This window comes from Panthera onca, chromosome E1 (assembly GCF_046562875.1).
Source record: "Panthera onca isolate mPanOnc1 chromosome E1, mPanOnc1 haplotype 2, whole genome shotgun sequence".
NCBI lineage: Eukaryota > Metazoa > Chordata > Mammalia > Carnivora > Felidae > Panthera > Panthera onca.
In genome coordinates, this window is record NC_138352.1 from 917,975 (window position 1) to 935,442 (window position 17,468).

Below are 17,468 nucleotides of genomic sequence, written 5' to 3' on the forward strand. Positions count from 1 at the left end.
AGATATTTACTGTGACACAGACCTATAATGTCCACCTATAATCCTGCTCATTTGAATGAACATCTCTAAAAACAGAACAACTGGACCTTGTTACTACTGCTGCACTCATATTCTGATTTCAGTTGGATCTTCCCTACGGCCCAATTCTCATTCTAAGCCCTCTCTCGTTTTCCCCAGAGCAGATATGGAAATCATTTGCATTCTTCCCAAGATCCTCCCCAACCTCTCCTGCCCTCCTACATTACCGAGATTGAGTTCATCTCAATGTGCCTTCATCTCAAGACTATTAATCCTTACCTACGCTCGCTTCACCGCTGCCTCAAAGGAGGAAGTGCTTCCCTTCCTTTCCAGAGCACTTGGCTCCACCTGTGTTTTCTATCGCTGTGTTGCTCTTCTCTCACATTTCGTTTCATTCTCTTTCCGAATCCTCAACAAACCTATGAATGTGTCCTGTAACCCAGACAGCAACTTCCCACCCTCCTGCTGACTGGAAGCACCACTCCATCTCTTCCCTTCCACACCCACCAATCCTGTCCTATGAGCCGTCTCTACCTGCTTCCTCACTGCCCCTTCACCACTTGTAGTCTGGCCTCCATGAAAGAAAGAGGAGTTAAGTCACTAAAATAAAAAACTTTGGGATCAAACGTCACATGGTCAAAGCCTACATTTACACTTACTTTCCGTGAGCACTTGGATGAGTCATTTAACCTCTGTCTCACTATATGCATCCATCAAAAGGATTAATAGGGTCACCGTGAGAATTAGAAGTGATAAATCCTTTTTAAAAAGAGAGAAAGTCTCTTTTCATCTCTTTCAGGGCCTAATAAAAAATATTCCTTAAAAAAAAATGGCGGAGGAGATGCCTGGCTTGTTCTGTCAGTGGAGCATGTGACTCTTGGTTTTGGGGTCGTGAGTTTGAACCCCATGTTGAGTGTAGAGATTACTTAAAAATAAAATCTTTAAAAACCAACCAACGAACAAAACACCTAACCTCTTGACATTCAACCGAAGCTACTCTCAAAAGTTGTTAACAACTGCCAATCACCAAGTAAAGTAACTTTTCTCATTCCTCACCCCTTTAAACCTCTCCATAGTGTTGGCAATATTGACACGTTTCCCAGAATTTGTAGCACAGGCCTGGTTCCCTTCCTGCCTGTCTGGTTGCTCTTCTCTCTTCCTTCTCCTAATGACACTGTTCACGGAGATTCTCTCCTTTGGTCTTCTCCACCCTCAAACTCTCTCCCATGGCATCAGCACCAAAATACTGAAGAATTTGTAGTTATTTGTAGAATATTATTATTTTTAGAATGTTCCTCATCTGTAGGTTGATCTTTTCTCAGCATTAGATGAGAGATCTTTAAAAAAAAATTTTTTTTTAACATTTAATCATTTTTGAGAGACAGAGACAGAGCATGAGTGGGGAAGGGGCAGAGAGAGGGAGACATAGAATCTGAAACAAGCTCCAGGCTCTGAGCTGTCAGCACAGAGCCCAACACAGGGCTCGAACTCACAAACTACGAGATCATGACCTGAGCTGAGGTCAGACACTCAACCGACTGAGCCACCCAAGCACCCCAATGAGAGATCTTTTAGATAGATCTTTCCTCATCGTCAGATCCCCTGTTCCAGGGATGCTAACCTCTCTCCCTTGGGCAGGACTGTGCCTTCCAGATTTCTCAGTTCTGAAGCCACTGTGTTTCCCTTTGTAATTAAGAAGTATCTTTTAGGGATATGCTTTGAGACTAGGCAGATAGCTTGTTTCTTATGCTTTTGCTCACTGATTTTAGGGTCCCACCTGTCAGAGATTCTTGCTGCAATAATGATTGCTATGGTGTTTTTGCCTAATGGCGAGTTTCTGTTTCCCTCATTCCTTCAACATTTATTAATTAGAATTTTAATGTAAAGAAGAGTTGTCCCTTCTCCCCCGTGTATGTATTGGATTATTTATTTATAGCACTATGGGTTCCTTTATTTATGTTATGTTATGACCTATGTAACTCATTACCATTATTATTTATTTTCTTTCTCAAATTGCCCAAGATTTGGCCTTTGGGACCTCCCTCAAGTTGGTTCCTGTATCCTTTCAACTTCCACTAAATTATTTTATGAGTGTTTCTGTGCTTTATGGCACCACAAGATGTTCCATACTCATTGTTTACTAGTAATGCCCCAGCCCAGGAATTAATCATTTCTCCAATGAGCCAAAACACGTTTTATTCATCCTCTTAGTTTTTGAAAATACAGTATGCACATGAAAATTCTCAATGACTCTCCATTACCTACTGATTAAAATTCAGACAACTTAGCCTGGCATTCAGAAGTATCCGTACCCTGGTCCCAAAAGACCCTCTCAACTTTGTAGTTGAAACTTCCCCTTCATGTGCCTTACCTTACAACAACTAGAGTTAGTCATTAACTATCTCAGCCAGTTGAGATGGGCCTTTTCTTAGTCTGTTGGGGCTGCTATGACAAAATACCGTAGACTGAGTGGCTAATAGACAACATTTATTTCTCACAGTTCCGAAACTAAGTCTCAAGACCATGGTGCCAGCAGATCCGGCATCTGGTGAGAGCTTCCTGGTTTATAGACAGCACCTTCTCACTATGTCCTCCCATAGTGGAATAGGGAAAGCAAGCTCTCTGCGACCTTTCTATTAGGACACTGATCACTTCTCCATTTAATATCATTACACTGGGGGGTGAGAAATCCAACATACAATTCAAGAGGACAAAAACATTCAGACTATAGCACCTTTCCTTCAGAATCTGTTCCTGATTCTAGCTGGGAATTCTCTCCAGTTTTATTGCACTTTTACTTTCCATATGACATTTATTATTCCTTGTTGGATAGGCTTTTGTTTATATTGGTCGCACCTGCCCTACCTTGGTTGAAAGTCTTTGAGAACAGAATCTATATTTACTGTCTTACTCACCTTTTCATCCTGTGTGGTACTTTGCACATGGTAGGCATTCAATAAACATTTGTTGAATAGATTGCCGGGTGGAACTAAAACTGGGGAGAACCAGGTGGAGAACTTACGTTTCAGGTGCTCTAACTACCCCTGGAAGCCTGCCTGCCAGACGAGGCTACTCTTCTGTTGAAACTTGTAGCTACCTTATGGTAGACTGATCTTAACCAGGCTCTTCTTTCAACCTACACTTGTAACCACCACTGCAGCTAGCAAAGCTGCTATTGGAACATGGTCTAGCCTCAAGCTCCAAGTACCGCTAGCCATTTTGGCCAGATCCTTGAGATTCCGCCCTCCCGTTGGAAGGAAGAAGTGGCCTCCGCCAAAGCTTGGTGGTCAAAAGTATGATTCATGATATGAGGTATTTTGCTTCTTTGGAAGACCAAAAAATGTGAGCTTCAGAATGTTTTTCTTCCCTTTCATGATTTCAAAGACAGTTTTTTGTGCCAGCAGAACTACAGTCTTTCAAATCTTGGTCTGAAAAGAACTATTTGAGGACAAAGGAGAATGTATCTCAGGAAAACAAAGCTGGAGCTGGGAGTTTTGGTTGGGTTTTTGTTTGTTTGTTTGTTTGTTTGGTCCCTTTTTCTGTGAAAACAAAAGTCTGGCCTTATGAAAAGAAGTTCTCCCCTGAGGGATATCTACCAGAGTTACAGCTCAGCAATGATCTAGCCTGAGTAGGCAAGAACTTTCTAGATATTCTCTAGAGAGTGGTTCAGGATATGGGAAGGGATGACTCTTGGTAGTGTAGTCGTGTGCAGTGGGCCAGTGTGACTGGATCAGAAGTGCGGCCACAAGTCTTTGTTCACACACATTTCTCTGTCCTTCCCCTCGAGGTGGATCATTTGGACAAGAATGGGCAGTGCGCTTTGGTCCATGCTGCACTCCGAGGTCATCTGGAGGTTGTCAAGTTTTTGATTCAGTGTGACTGGACGATGGCCGGCCAGCAGCAAGGAGTATTTAAGAAGAGCCACGCCATCCAGCAGGCCCTCATCGCTGCAGCCAGCATGGGCTACACCGAGGTAAGAAAACAGGTGATAAGGTTGAGGACTTGGGGGATTTTTTTCAAGCCGTGTATTGAAGGACTGAGGAAACAGGCTAAAAAGGGTTGCATTATTATAAAATTACCAGCCTAATTAATATGAATTAGCTTTTTGGTCACTGCTTTGAGGAATAGGAAATTGAACTCCATGAAGCACTTGAATTCTCAAATACCAGCATATGTAGAATTATGAATATAGCACTTGAGAGTTGGAAAGTACTTTGGAAATCGGCTAGTCTAATTCCTCCCCATCTTGCCACTCTGATATAACAGACAGTGACACTGGGCTCCTCAGGATTATTTACTGACCTGCATTCACATGGGGAGGCAGTTTGGAAAGGGAAGAGCACAACATTTGAAATCTCAGAAGGACCAGGTTTGAGTCCCAGTTTGCTACTCATTCTCTCTGGACCTTGGGTAATTTACCTAATCTCTTAGAACTTTAGTTTCCCGTCAGGAAAATGGGTCTAATAAATACTTTTTTTTACAAAGCTGGTACGAAAGGTGCTTTTGAAAACTGTTAAACACTGTACAAACTGTATTTTTGCTAATTTATTTATTACTGATAGTAATAATATAGTGGCAAATATATGCAATTGATACTTGCCAGAAAATGTTTAACATCTAGCTCCAAGATCCAAGAGGGTAGTGTAGTGGAGCAGAAGTGTGTGTGTGTGTGTGTGTGTGTGTGTGTGTGTGTGTACGTACATACTTAAAATTAGTGTAAATTTTACGGCTATGAAGAACACATAGCACACAGTCTACAAATAATGAAATATACAATAATTCTAATGAAATGCTCGATTTTTGTGAAATTCATATCTTAAGTCAACCTGTGGTTGCATCTCAGCAATCATTTACAAATGGAGCTACACTCCCAATTTTCTCTTTTCCCAATTTTATTGTCATTAAATCTGATATGTGATCTATGTTAAACTACTACTTACCCTCATACCAATTATATTAATTAAACTGGAACCTCTTGGAGCTTTAGCAGTAAATCAACTCTTGATGTGAAATGTCTGCCAGTTTCCAAGGTGTAAATTCTCCCACCGCAGCTGATGTAGAGTGACCCATGTGACAGCCCTGAGCACAGGGTTGTGAAGAGATGCAGAGAGACACAGCACCACCACTGTGTGCTGTCTCCACCAGACAGACACGATCAGGAGTACAGACAATGCACAATGTAGTTAAATAATTAAGAAGTCATGAAATTTTGTATTTTTAACCTTTGTTTTTAATATAATGTAGTTGGTTGTTACCTAACTTTAAACAAACACCTTCGTTCAGCAACCGGCTTACAAAACTGGCAATGCAATGCTCGGCTGTCACGGGCCAGTAACTGTTGGCTCACGGGGCACGGGCTGCTGCAATGACACAGCTACCCTGCCCACTGACCTGATGTGCCACCGAAGGGATATTAAGTAAAACTGGAATATTTAATATCAGTGGGTTTGTGAGCTCTCTCTACAGACAGATCCCTGGAAACAGCTGTCACTTTTGCTTTCATGTCAGTAGTCATTCTCCCTTTGCTGTCCCCACAGCTGTCTTGGTATTTCTGAGAGGAAAAAATCATCACTGCTGTACTCTGATGAAATACAGCCCTAGATCTTCTCCATATTTGCTTTCTGGTTTTTATTGATTGATTAGTATTTTCTCTTTACTTATTGGTATTTTTATTGAGAGAATGAGGGCTTGCTTCTTCAACTTAAATACGAGGAATAAAAAATGTTTTAAAAGCCACATGCTATGTAAATGAGTGGTGTTGAAGAGAAACATAGAAACCGTACCCGATAGGGGCACCTGGGTGGCTCAGTCAGTTGGGCATCTGACTTCGGCTCAGGTCATGATTCACAACTCATGAGTTCGAGCCCCACATTGGGCTCTGTGCTGACAACTCAGAGCATAGAGCCTGCTTTGGATTCTCTGTCTCCCTCTCTCTCTCTCTCTCTCTCTCTCTCTCTCTCTCTCTCTCTCCCTTTCCCTCTCATGCTCTGTCTGTCTCTCTCTCAAAAATAAATAAACATTAACAATTTTTTTTTGAAAAAAAAAACCGTACCCGATAAAACAGATGCTCATCATGGAAGCTTTGGGTTTCTTGGCTGGGATAGTCAGTTCTGATTTCTTTCGTGTGCAAGAGATCTTGTCACCCTTGGGTCATCCAGGTATCTTTCAAACCTCACAGGCTAGAGCTGGTAGCAGAGTTTCCCACCTGAAGTGTGAGCTGACACAACTTCTTGTTTCAGATTGTCTCCTACCTGCTTGATCTTCCAGAAAAAGATGAAGAAGAAGTAGAGCGAGCGCAGATCAACAGCTTTGACAGTCTCTGGGGAGAGACAGGTACTTCTCATGGACATTACTGTCTTTTCTCATAAATGTGTTGTATTTGTGTGGGGACAGTCTGCATCTCACACCCTGATTTTTCTTCCGGTATACCTTTGGTAGTCTCCATCTCGATGGCTTTTGTACTGGAGATTGATTCAGCCAAAGTGAAAAGTCAAGCAATGGCCTTCTTCCTCTTTCCCTTTGGATTCTCTATATCATTAGCACCGGAGTCTTCTTTCAACCAAAACTTTACCGTGTTCTTGTTGCCAAATATTTTTAAAAGACTAAAAATTTCCTTCCAATGTGCCAAACCGGAGCAGAAAATACTTGTGGCCTCTCTTTTATGTGATCCTTGCAGTAGTTACGTGTAAATGTTTCTCCCATCAAAATGGCTCCACCTGCAGTTGTAAACCGGGAGATTCAATTTGTATCCATACCTCCGGCTTAACCAAGTGTTATCAGGCGGAGTGGTATCTGACATGGTTACACTGCTACATTACAAGTACAGTTGCTCTCTGGATGCGAAATGAAGGGACCACCCTCTCAGGCACAGCCCATGGCAGTCCCTTCTGATCTGTAGCCAAGAGATTTCTATATTGCTTGGTACTTACCACATAAACAGAAGTTTCTTCTTTGTGGCCTTTGCAGGAAATGATTATTGTCTTTCCCCCAAGTCTAAACTGGAACATCTGGAGAAACATTAGTAACCTTTCATGTGTTTTTATGAGACCAGGGCAATGAAAGCTGTAGAGTCACCGCAGATACGTATCATATTTGCCAGAGGTAGACCAATATTGAGATGGCCAATTTAGGGGGAATATTTTATTAAACAAGAAGGGTATGTGTTTTGGTTAGAGTCAGAATGTTACTAAAAATAAAGAAGGCACTTGAATTCATTTAAAATTTACAATGAGCTATCTATCAAATTGTCTTATTTCCATTGATGGCAAAAATCATAGGTAGGTTTCATGGCTTCTTTAACATCATGTAGAATGGTCCAGAGCTCAGGAATTTGTTTCTCAAACAATCCCTCCCTCTGTAAGAGCCAAAGGGAACAGATGCCAGGCAGCTGCAGCTTAAGAGCCCGTGACAGATTAAAGGAAACTGTGCAGCTGGAAACAGCTGCTGTCTCCAGGACTCTCCCCTACGGGAAGCTAGAGGACAAACTGAGGAGAAGGAACTGACCAGGATGTCGGCAGTTCTGGAGTATGTATGTTGCAACAGAGCTGCAGAAGGGACGGACATGTTGGGACTTCCCGGTAGTTCGACCTTTCCCAGCACTGTGTTGCCAGGCCAGCCACGTGGAACCCCAGGGGAGGGCAAAAAAATAAATAAATAAACAAATAAATATGGCCTGATGGTGATAGGGGATAGGAATTGTAAGACTAGTAATCATAGTGATGAATATCAAGCATATTTTAGTGCTGTATTTGAAAGAATTTCTTAAAAATGTTCAAGAAGGGAGTGAACCAAGTGGAAGACTTATTTTTATTGATAGGAGTTTCTCATTAGAATAAAACTGTGTGGCCTCTGGTCTTTTTAAATATCTCATCATTTTAAGGTGTGCCAGTAAGTCTGCTACATTAATTTATTTAAATATGGACCATATCTCAAGATTGTAAAAAAAAAAAAAAAATCCAAGCTTCATGTCAATTTGCTTGTAATCGGAATTATGTTGTGTTTAACTTGATATTTATTGAGATAATTTAAGCATTATAAACATAAAATGCTTTTTAAATAGAGCTAGAATAAAATGCATTTGTAATATAACTTATAGATCTATAAACAGTTATTTGGCTTCAGAAAATTTTCTAGGAAATTATGTTCGCACTATGTAAAAATGTCCCTACACCTTCACTACTAATATTGAAGAGACTACGAGTTGCTTTTCAGTCTATAGTGATGGATTTACTAAATATACGTACGTGTTCCTTTCTACCTTGTAGCACATAGTCATTTACAGTTTATAAAGACCCATCGAACTGTGATGTTTTATTTCTCCAATGGCAAAATCTTATATATGTCCCCTTTATATAGAGAATGAAGGTCTGTGACCTGCAGCCAGCTGGTTGGGTCTTGTACCTACATCCCTGGTCTGAACAACACAATTTTTACCTCAGGAAAATACAGTGGTTGTGATGTTCCCAACAATCTGTATCATTTACTATATCAATTCTAAGGCACCGCTAACTGCAAGAAACTATATAGCCATTATTTTTTGTGCTACTACAAAAAAAGAAACCCTCAGCCTATCAAATGCCACCATTCTTTATTATCACATCACTTGCGAAATTCACCCCAATTTTAGAGTTGTTAAAACGTGAAGGGAAAAAACGCGCATCTTAGAATCAGTGAAGTTTATCTTGGCATATAGTGAAATATTAACTGAGATATAATTTTTATATAGTGGGTTTTCTAAAAGCAGGTCAATAGAATATCCTAGTTGCCTTTGTCCTCCTTTTGCAGCCTCTTTATCCTTCCAAATAGTATCTGCCTACATCCACCCTTCACCATCTGGCTGGTCTCCTCCCATCCCACAGGGTTTCCATAGACTTCTTATGGAACAGTACAGAAGAAAAGCAGTTAAGGTGACAATATTGTTCACCACTCCCTCTTCTCCCTTGTCTTACGAGCATAGACCAAGACCAGCATTAAAAGCTTCTAGCAACTCTGGAGGGCCTGAACCATCCTATGACCCAAAAGAAGCAAGGGTTCACAAAATAAACAAGATGCCCATAACTCATGCCCTTATCATCCTCGCCTGCCTTACTGCAACTGCCTCCTAGCTGATCTTGTCACCCTTTCCTGATTCATCTCCCTTGTGACTTCAGCCAAAGTGATCTTTGTGGGCCACACTCTGTTTATGTCACTTTCTTGCTTACTACCCTTTACTGACCACCTGAACCATTAATGAAGTGATTTAGCATAGCTTAAGAAGACCAGTCATGATCTCTAGCCTCATCTATTGCCTGGCTTCTCTAGTAACTCCAGTAACAATAAACATGTTGTTTCCCACATCAGTGCGAACTTCCTATGTGCTCTCCCTGTGCCTAGCATGCCTTGCCTTGTCTTTGCATGCCTGTAAGTCTTCTATTTCTCTTTCAGCATTTAGCTCAGATTAACATCTCTTCCTAAAGATCACAGACACTTCTTTCTCTGCGTTACCTCCAAAAACATATACACTGGATAGTAGTGTATTTTTTATTTGTCTGTTATCCTTACTCAACCTTGAGTTCCTTGAGAGCAGAGACAGTCAGTGTCTGACAAATAGCTCAATAAATGTTTAATTAATGTTGTTTTGGATACCAGTGATTAGTTTATGTCTCCCCAACCACCTCCCTCTCATTGGCCGTGCACGACCCGTCTGTGTTATGTTCTTTCATGGTTGAAAATAGATAAACAGAAGAGCCATTTGCTTTGCTGCATTCTGCTTAGTGTCACCATCCCATCCAAGGAGACTTTGGCTATTTTCCCAACTCTGAGTTGCATCCTGTCTGCCTCGTTAGACTCCTTAGATGTTTCACTTTGAAAAAAAGACCATTTATGTCAGATAATCTCATCAGATGCTGACAGGCTACGGAACAAATTCTGTTACTGGTCTTTTAGGAGGAGATTTGGCTCCAAACTGCTGTTTGCTCTAAGAATCAGTTTGTTGTTTTATAGAACTGGCTTTACCTTAATCTTCTTTCTTTCAAAAAGTTTTAACAGTTTCTGATAAGACTTCTATAAAATCCAGCCAGAGCAGTTTTTTGCTCTTGGATTTTGAAAAATACAGATCCCATTTTACATAGTTGTGTTGTTCTGAGATGAAATTGGCCAGCTGTGTTAATGGCCATGTCCAGCTATCAGCTGGAGATTCCTGCCAAATTACATCATAACCTAAGCAACAGAGATGATACAACAAAGAAAAAAGCCAAATGGAACATTCCTTCTCATATAAATGTGTTATCCAGTGAGTTGAAATGGGCCAGCCAGAGCAGTCTAACTCCAGGTTAGAGTGAACAATATAAATTTTAGCTTTCAAGATGGGCACTGGTTGTACGTTCTCAACAGTGTTCTATAAACTGGCATCATGGGTGAAAGGCTTGATTCTGAAATACTGTCTATATTTTCTCCAGCAGGCTATAAATTCTTCCATGAAAAAGAATGTATTTACCCTCCCCCACCATACCCAGGGGATTAAAAGGGAGGTTTGCTGCAGCCCTATCACCTCATAGCTACTTTAAATGGAATCAGAAAGTAAGAGTTAGAAAATTTCCCATTTATTTTATGTACCAACAAGATGATTCTTAAGATTCCTAACAAGTGTCTACCCCAGTCAAGTTCTTTTTTTTTCCAGTTTTATGGAGATATAATTTTCACATAACATGTGTAAACTTAAAGGTGTACAACATGATTTCCAGTCAAGTTCTTAAGCCACTCTTATTTTCTCACCCAAGAATTCCAGTGTTGTTGTTGTTTTTCCTGAACTGTTAGATATATGAACTTGGCGAAGAGGGAAGATCACCTTGATGTAAGGAACAAGAGACAAAACTTCAAGTAAATAATCATACCCACTGATACCTATATTCACTCATTCAGGGCTTGGAAATGACCCTCATCTCAGATAAGCCACTACCCTCCTGTGAGGAATAGGACAGAAATGACAGTGTTAGCAGTTCAAAAATAAAACTGAAAATACACATAAGACAAGGCATAGATACATCTAGTTTGAGTGAATACATCTTCTAAAACTGTCACATTTTTCTTCATAAGCCCTTCTTATCCTTGAGGGAAGAAAAGATCACTTGAAGTTTATCTTAGTGGAAACTACAGGTAGTTAGTTTGGCTTTGCATATGAGTTAACTGTGGATGAATTTGACCAAGCCCAAAGGCAAAAATGCCACAGATTGCCTTCAATGAAAAAAATTTCAAGTGACCATTTGATTTGAATTTCTGTTGCTTCCCTGATTAGATACCAACATTTGCACACTGAAATATTATCTGCACTTACCAAATATTGTCTCTTTCTGATTTGTCTTTGGAGTAGGTAGCCATAATAAAGGAAAGACTTGCTGATCACCACATCAGTTTTCCAAGTCAATTTGGGAAAATTGACTCTATCCGCATTCTTTTTAAAACACTGAACCTATGCATTTGAGACCCCATGGTCAAATGAAAAATTTTTATTTGTTCAAGTATGGATTTAATAGGGCACCTGGGTGGCTCAGTCGGTTGAATGTCAGACTTTGACTCAGGTCATGATCTTGCAGTTCACAAGTTTGAGCCCCATATCAGGCTCTGCTGTCAGTGCACAGCCCTCTTTGGATCCTCTGTCCCCTTCTCTCTGTCTTGTGCTCTCTCTCTTTCTCAAAAAAATAAACGTTAAAAAAATATATATTAAAAAAATTATGGACTTAGTAGAAAGTATATCTCCAAATCCTTCTTGCAACTATTGAAACCGTACTCAAAGAATGAAATCGGCACCCATGGACTCCCCCCTACTCTATCAAAGATCATGAACGATGGACAGCAGCCCAGAAAGAAGAATGTTAAGTTTCTTTCTGTGTCCCTTATAGTTGCTGTAGCTATTTTTTTTTAATCTGTGATTCCATTATTTTGTATTCAGAAGAACCTTTGTTATACCTCTTCTCTCATCTTTAAGACTATTACCTTGAACAGTTCTGACCCTCATATGAAAATAGTTGCAAATGTACTAGAAACTTCTGTCTCAGCTAATGAAGAAAAAAAAAAATGAAAACTGGCCCAAGCCCCTGTGACCTGCAGATCCTGACTTTAGTTCTTTAGGTTTAAGGGTCCAGGAGTAGAGGTTGGCCAGAAGTGGTTCCTGACTAATTCTAAAATAGACCTTACTCTGCAAAGGCCCTTCTGTCTGCATCCCACCCAGGCATAGATAGACCCGTGAAAGGTTTGTAGTGAAGAGGTACCAAAAAAGAGGGAGGTCGAAAGCAGGGATGACAGGCTAGGTAGGAAAAATGAAACCAAGTAAGTTTAATCATAAGTTTATTATTACAGTTGTCTCCATATATTGTGAGCCCATTTAAATGTGATTTTATTGATGATTTTTCTTTAAGAGTTTCTTTCGTGGAAGGGTGCCTGGGTGGCTCAGTTGGTTAAGCATCCAACTTTGGCTCAGGACATGATTTTAGGGTTCCTGGGTTTGAGCCCCACGTTGGGCTCTGTGCTGACAGCTCAGACCCTGGAGCCTGCTTCGGATTCTGTGTCTCCTTCTTTCTCTGCCCTTTCCCCACTTGTACTCTGTCTCTCTCTGTCTCTCAAAAACAAATAAATGTTAAAAATTTTTCCTTCATGGTAAAAGTGGCTAATATCATTATTCTTGGAGGTAAAGTAGCAGTTACATTAATCAAACACAGATATACTTCTGTGCTTAACATAGAGGGCTAGAGAGGACAAGCCCCACCTGTTCTCAGTCTGTGTTCTCTGCCCTTAGCACTGACAGCTGCAGCTGGAAGGGGCAAACTGGAGGTATGTCGTCTGCTCTTGGAACAGGGGGCAGCAGTGGCCCAGCCAAACCGCCGAGGGGCAGTGCCCCTATTCAGCACTGTCCGCCAGGGCCATTGGCAGGTAAGCAGGGCAGCTACTTCCAATCCCTCACATAGGGGTGAGTTCTAGACAGGGCCCTCTGAGGCCGAGAGCAAAAAAATCACAAAGTTTGGGTTACTCAGCCATCATCAGGTTTGACGACTTGGGCCTTTGTTATTAATATTCTGGTTAACTGAGAATATGTCAGAAAGTTAACATTCAGAATCATCATCATTAAAAAAAAAATCATCAAAAAAATTTTAAGAAAGCGGGGGGCGGGGGGCACCTAGGTGGCTCAATCGGTTACGCATCCAACTTCCGCTCATGATTTCACAGTTGGTGGGTTTGAGCCCCGCATCAGGCGCTATGCTGACAGCTCAGAGCCTGGAGCCTGCTTCCAGTTCTGTGTCTCTCAATCTCTCTGCCCCTTCCCTGCTTGTGCTTTCTTTCTCTCAAAAATAAATAAATGTTTAAAAAAATTTTTTTAAACATCATGATCTATATTGTATAGAAGGACTAGCTACTTTTGGCCTGGTCATGGAGTGACTCCTTCTCATACCTCACAGTATCCACAGGTTCTCTGGAAGGTTTATACCCCAGCAGACCCCTGCTAGCTTGCTTGCAGGTATCTCAGGCTTGCCAAAAGAAAATGTGGTGTTTGTAAGTTCTAGCTATGCAGTCTTTCCAGATGTTTGAATTCCAGATAAATGCTAATTTATACACTTAGGATGGAAAAGAAAGCATATTGGTATTAATCTTTGGAAGTATTTGTGTAGAAAAAAAGGCTCTAGAAGCCAAACAGTATTAAAGAGTTATCAAGGACACTTTATTATATTCCCTTCAGTCGTAAGTATTCACCGCAGGTAGGCTTACAACCCCTACAGATCAATAAAAGGGCACTGGCATAAGTAGTGACTTATGTTGGAGCTCCCATTATGAGATCATCTTTGTCTACGTGTTGGCCTTTTTTATCTTAAATTCTCTTTTACTCAGGGGCTGAGTCAGAAATACACAGTTGGATTTTCATGTGGCTATCCTTTAAAGAGTCAGACATCAAATCACGTGGTACTAGCACTGTGCAGACACTAGAGGGAGTTCTTGCAGCAGAAAGTTACATGCAGAGGTGACTCACCTGTACAGCGGGACAAGATTCCACAGTGTAGGCAACAACATGCATGTGTCTGCCCAGCAGCTCTTCCTGGATAATTTGTCCCTGTTTCTCTGCATTTGCAGATTGTTGATCTTTTACTCACCCATGGCGCTGATGTCAACATGGCAGACAAGCAGGGTCGTACCCCGCTGATGATGGCTGCCTCTGAAGGCCATCTAGGAACTGTGGACTTTCTACTTGCACAAGGTCAGTCCTGGGATCCCAGAGCTGGGGATGGTCAGTGCCTATAGCAACCCAAGGAATTCATGATTTCCAGTGATGGAGTCTAAGAGATGTTAAGAATAGATACTATTCATCTAGTTGGTTAAAATATGAAGGTCTGTCTCCTCTCCTCTTGGATACAGTCGGACCCTTTCACTCTGATAGTCTTTGTTTCTTTATGGCTTGAGGGATTTTTGGTATTCTAATCAAACTAACATATTCTAAGTTCTTTAACTCAAATCTGTAATCTTCAAACTTTGATTTTTTTAATATACACTCAGCAGATGTTCATCTTCCAAAGACTGCAGTTTTTCTTTATCAGTTATCTTGTAGGCCTGCACAACTAATACTTTTCTTGTATCCAGAGGAGGCAGACAGAGATTAAGACGGTTGCTGACAGTGGGACCCTATATGAGAAATCAGGATATTATTATTTTCCTGTTGTAATAAACTCCTTTGACATTAACCAACATTCATATACTCCTGGTGAATGGGAAATAATAAAGCAGATTATAGTCACACCGCCTTCAAAAGCGTTTCAGGCTCCTTTTGATTGCTCTGACCTCAATCACCTGTACAAAACAGAGGTGCGTGATGGTGGACTTCTATCGTGGGAAAGTCGCACGTGACTCTACAGTACCATCTGGTGGAGTTTGAGCATTCACATGAAGCAGAAGGTAGTAGATTGTGAGGAGCCTAATGATTCCATTCCAGATAGCCTTCCCTCTAAGCAAACTGGACCTAAACATCGATAATTACATCTGTGGGCATGCACACTTCAGGGAAAACAGCCCCCTGAAGAATCACACCCAGGCCAGCACAACAGCAGGTAGTTGAGTTAGGAAGAAAACAAGGTTTCTTCTAAGATTTCAAACTAAAACTCAGCCAAAGACTTATTGGGTCTTTAGCTATATCCTCCAAAGATTTGTTTGTTTCCACAGCCTCAGACTCATAACACTGGGTCTGAACCAGAGAACTGCTCTTCCAGTGTACAAAGTGGTTCTTGCTTCCCCAATACAAGCCAACAAACAAGTCTGGTTTCATGATATCTATCCTCACTTCTGGCAAGAAGGGGTTGGGGGAGAAAAAGGGGCGTACCTAGATTCTCAGGATAAGATGTGGCATGAGTAAATGTCCCAGAACAACCCAAGTCTGCTGGAAAAGGCAGGACCTCTTCAGCCACTGATAACCTTCAGATCACTGCACAGTGTCTGTCACATGCCAATAGAAGCTTATCAGACACAGATTCCAGAGATTTGTTCTCCCTTACCATTGCAGACATGCTGGTCTTTGTACTACTGACCTTCCTCAACTTATGATGGGGTTACGTCCTGATAAACTCAAGTTTAAAATATCTTGTTGAAAATATCTTAAGTCCAGCATGCATTTAATACATCTAACCTACAGAACATAATAGCATAGCATTGCCAACCTAAAACGTGTTCAGAACACTTATATCAGCCTTCAGTTGAGCAAAATCATCTAACACAAAGCCTACTGTATAATAGAGTTGAATATCTTGTATAGCTTATTGAATACTGTACTGAATGTGAAAAACAATGGCTGTGTGGGCCCAGAATGGTTAGAAGTGTATCCGCCGTTAACCCTCATGCTAGTGCAGCTGCCGGCGAGCCGCGGCTCACGGATATTAGCCAGCATCACAAGAGAGCACCGTCCCCACACGTCACTAGCCTGAGAAAAGGTCCAAATTCAAAATTCGCAGGATGGTTTCTACTAAATGCGAATCACTTTCACACCATCGTAAAGTTGAAAAATTGTAAGTCAAACCATCATGAGTCAGGGATCTACAGTATTTCATTTTTTCACACTTAATTCAGAGACTTCCACTAAAGCAACAAACCCTACAAACAGGTATGTAGCCCACATTATTCGCAGAACACTATTCTAGTGATATGCCAGTGAGTGATTTTCTTTTAACTAACACACTATAAGTCTGTGCCCTCTAAGAGTCTGTAATCTGGGAAGGAAGGAATGGAACAAAAATACCTGAAAAGCCAAGAATCCTAAGAGCTCTCATAAAGGTATTTCAGTTAGGAAAGGGCAGACCTTGAAAGGTGACTAGGAAAAATGTTTTGTTTTAGGGAGGGGATCGTAAATGAAAAGTTAGGGAGGAGAACCAACACACAACAGGTTTAAAGAAATATGCGAGTTGTCCAGTGAACTCATGACGGCTCTTGGGAAGTAAAATTGGAAACGTATGTGGAAAGAAACTGAAAAGGAACAGATTAAAAGAGGTTTTGGCTTAATTCTGAAGGCAATGGGGAGCCTTTCAAGGTTTTTTAAAAGAGAATTGATGCCAGAGTTGTGCTTTAAAAAAAATCACTCTGGAAGTAGTGTGAATAGTAGATTTGATGGAGAAATTAGAGTGGACCAGGGGATCAATTAGGAAGCATTGTAATAGAATAGATGAGAAGTAATGAGGCGCTAATCCAGGTGCAGTAGCTGTTAGAATAGAACAGAAAGGCCAAGTGCAAAAAATGATTTGGGATATAAAGAGCAATTACATGTAGGAAGGGTAGTTGAGTTGAAGCTAACTCCAGAATGTTAAAATGGATGTTTGGAAGAGGTGTAATTCCATTAACTGCAAACGAAAGAAAAGAGAGAAGAGGAAGATTACATACTGAATTTTGGATGTAAATTGAATATACGCGTTTATTTCATGTGTATCTCCAATTAATTTCTTAAATTCCAGCTTTCCTCTTCTATGGAAGGTCAGCTTATCTGTAACATACATCTAGAACGTTCTTATCCTGCTTCTTCCACCAATGGAGGCTCTGTCCAGGGAATTTATAGATGTTGCATCTGAGAAAACTCCTTAGGTTCTGTCCCACATTCAAATCCATTCTGTGTTAGAGTCAGTGTTTTAATTGCAATATATGACAAGATAACCCTATACATAAATGGCTGTCATAAGGGCTAGAGGTATGGTACCTTCTAGCCCTTCATCCTGCTGTGGAAAGCCACAGAGTCTGGTTGCCTGACCTCTAGGGATACAAAGGTGATAGGGCGGGTAACTGCCAAGTAGACCCTGAGCCCAGCTGTGGCACATCTCACATCTGAATCCTGTCCAGCTGAGGAGGCAGCCTGGAAAGTATTCTGTATGCAGTAAGCTGATCCTAATTTAGTTAGTATAACATGGCAACTGTGTGAAAAGAATTGTCTTAGGTACTCTTCACAACTAGCCAGGAAATGACAG

The 17,468-nt window shown here is 40.9% G+C and overlaps 1 protein-coding gene across 1 annotated transcript in view; it reads left to right on the forward strand.

Annotated features, from left to right (window-relative positions):
• The window catches only part of TANC2 (tetratricopeptide repeat, ankyrin repeat and coiled-coil containing 2), a 291,625-nt gene that overhangs the window by 257,391 nt on the left and 16,766 nt on the right, over nt 1-17,468 (forward strand). Inside the window, exons 12-17 of the mRNA XM_081791317.1 lie at nt 1,788-1,847; nt 3,179-3,311; nt 3,721-3,991; nt 6,258-6,351; nt 12,788-12,921; nt 14,113-14,236. Of these exons, the coding sequence (XP_081647443.1) occupies nt 1,788-1,847; nt 3,179-3,311; nt 3,721-3,991; nt 6,258-6,351; nt 12,788-12,921; nt 14,113-14,236 (816 nt within the window). The remainder of the gene's footprint in view (nt 1-1,787; nt 1,848-3,178; nt 3,312-3,720; nt 3,992-6,257; nt 6,352-12,787; nt 12,922-14,112; nt 14,237-17,468) is intronic.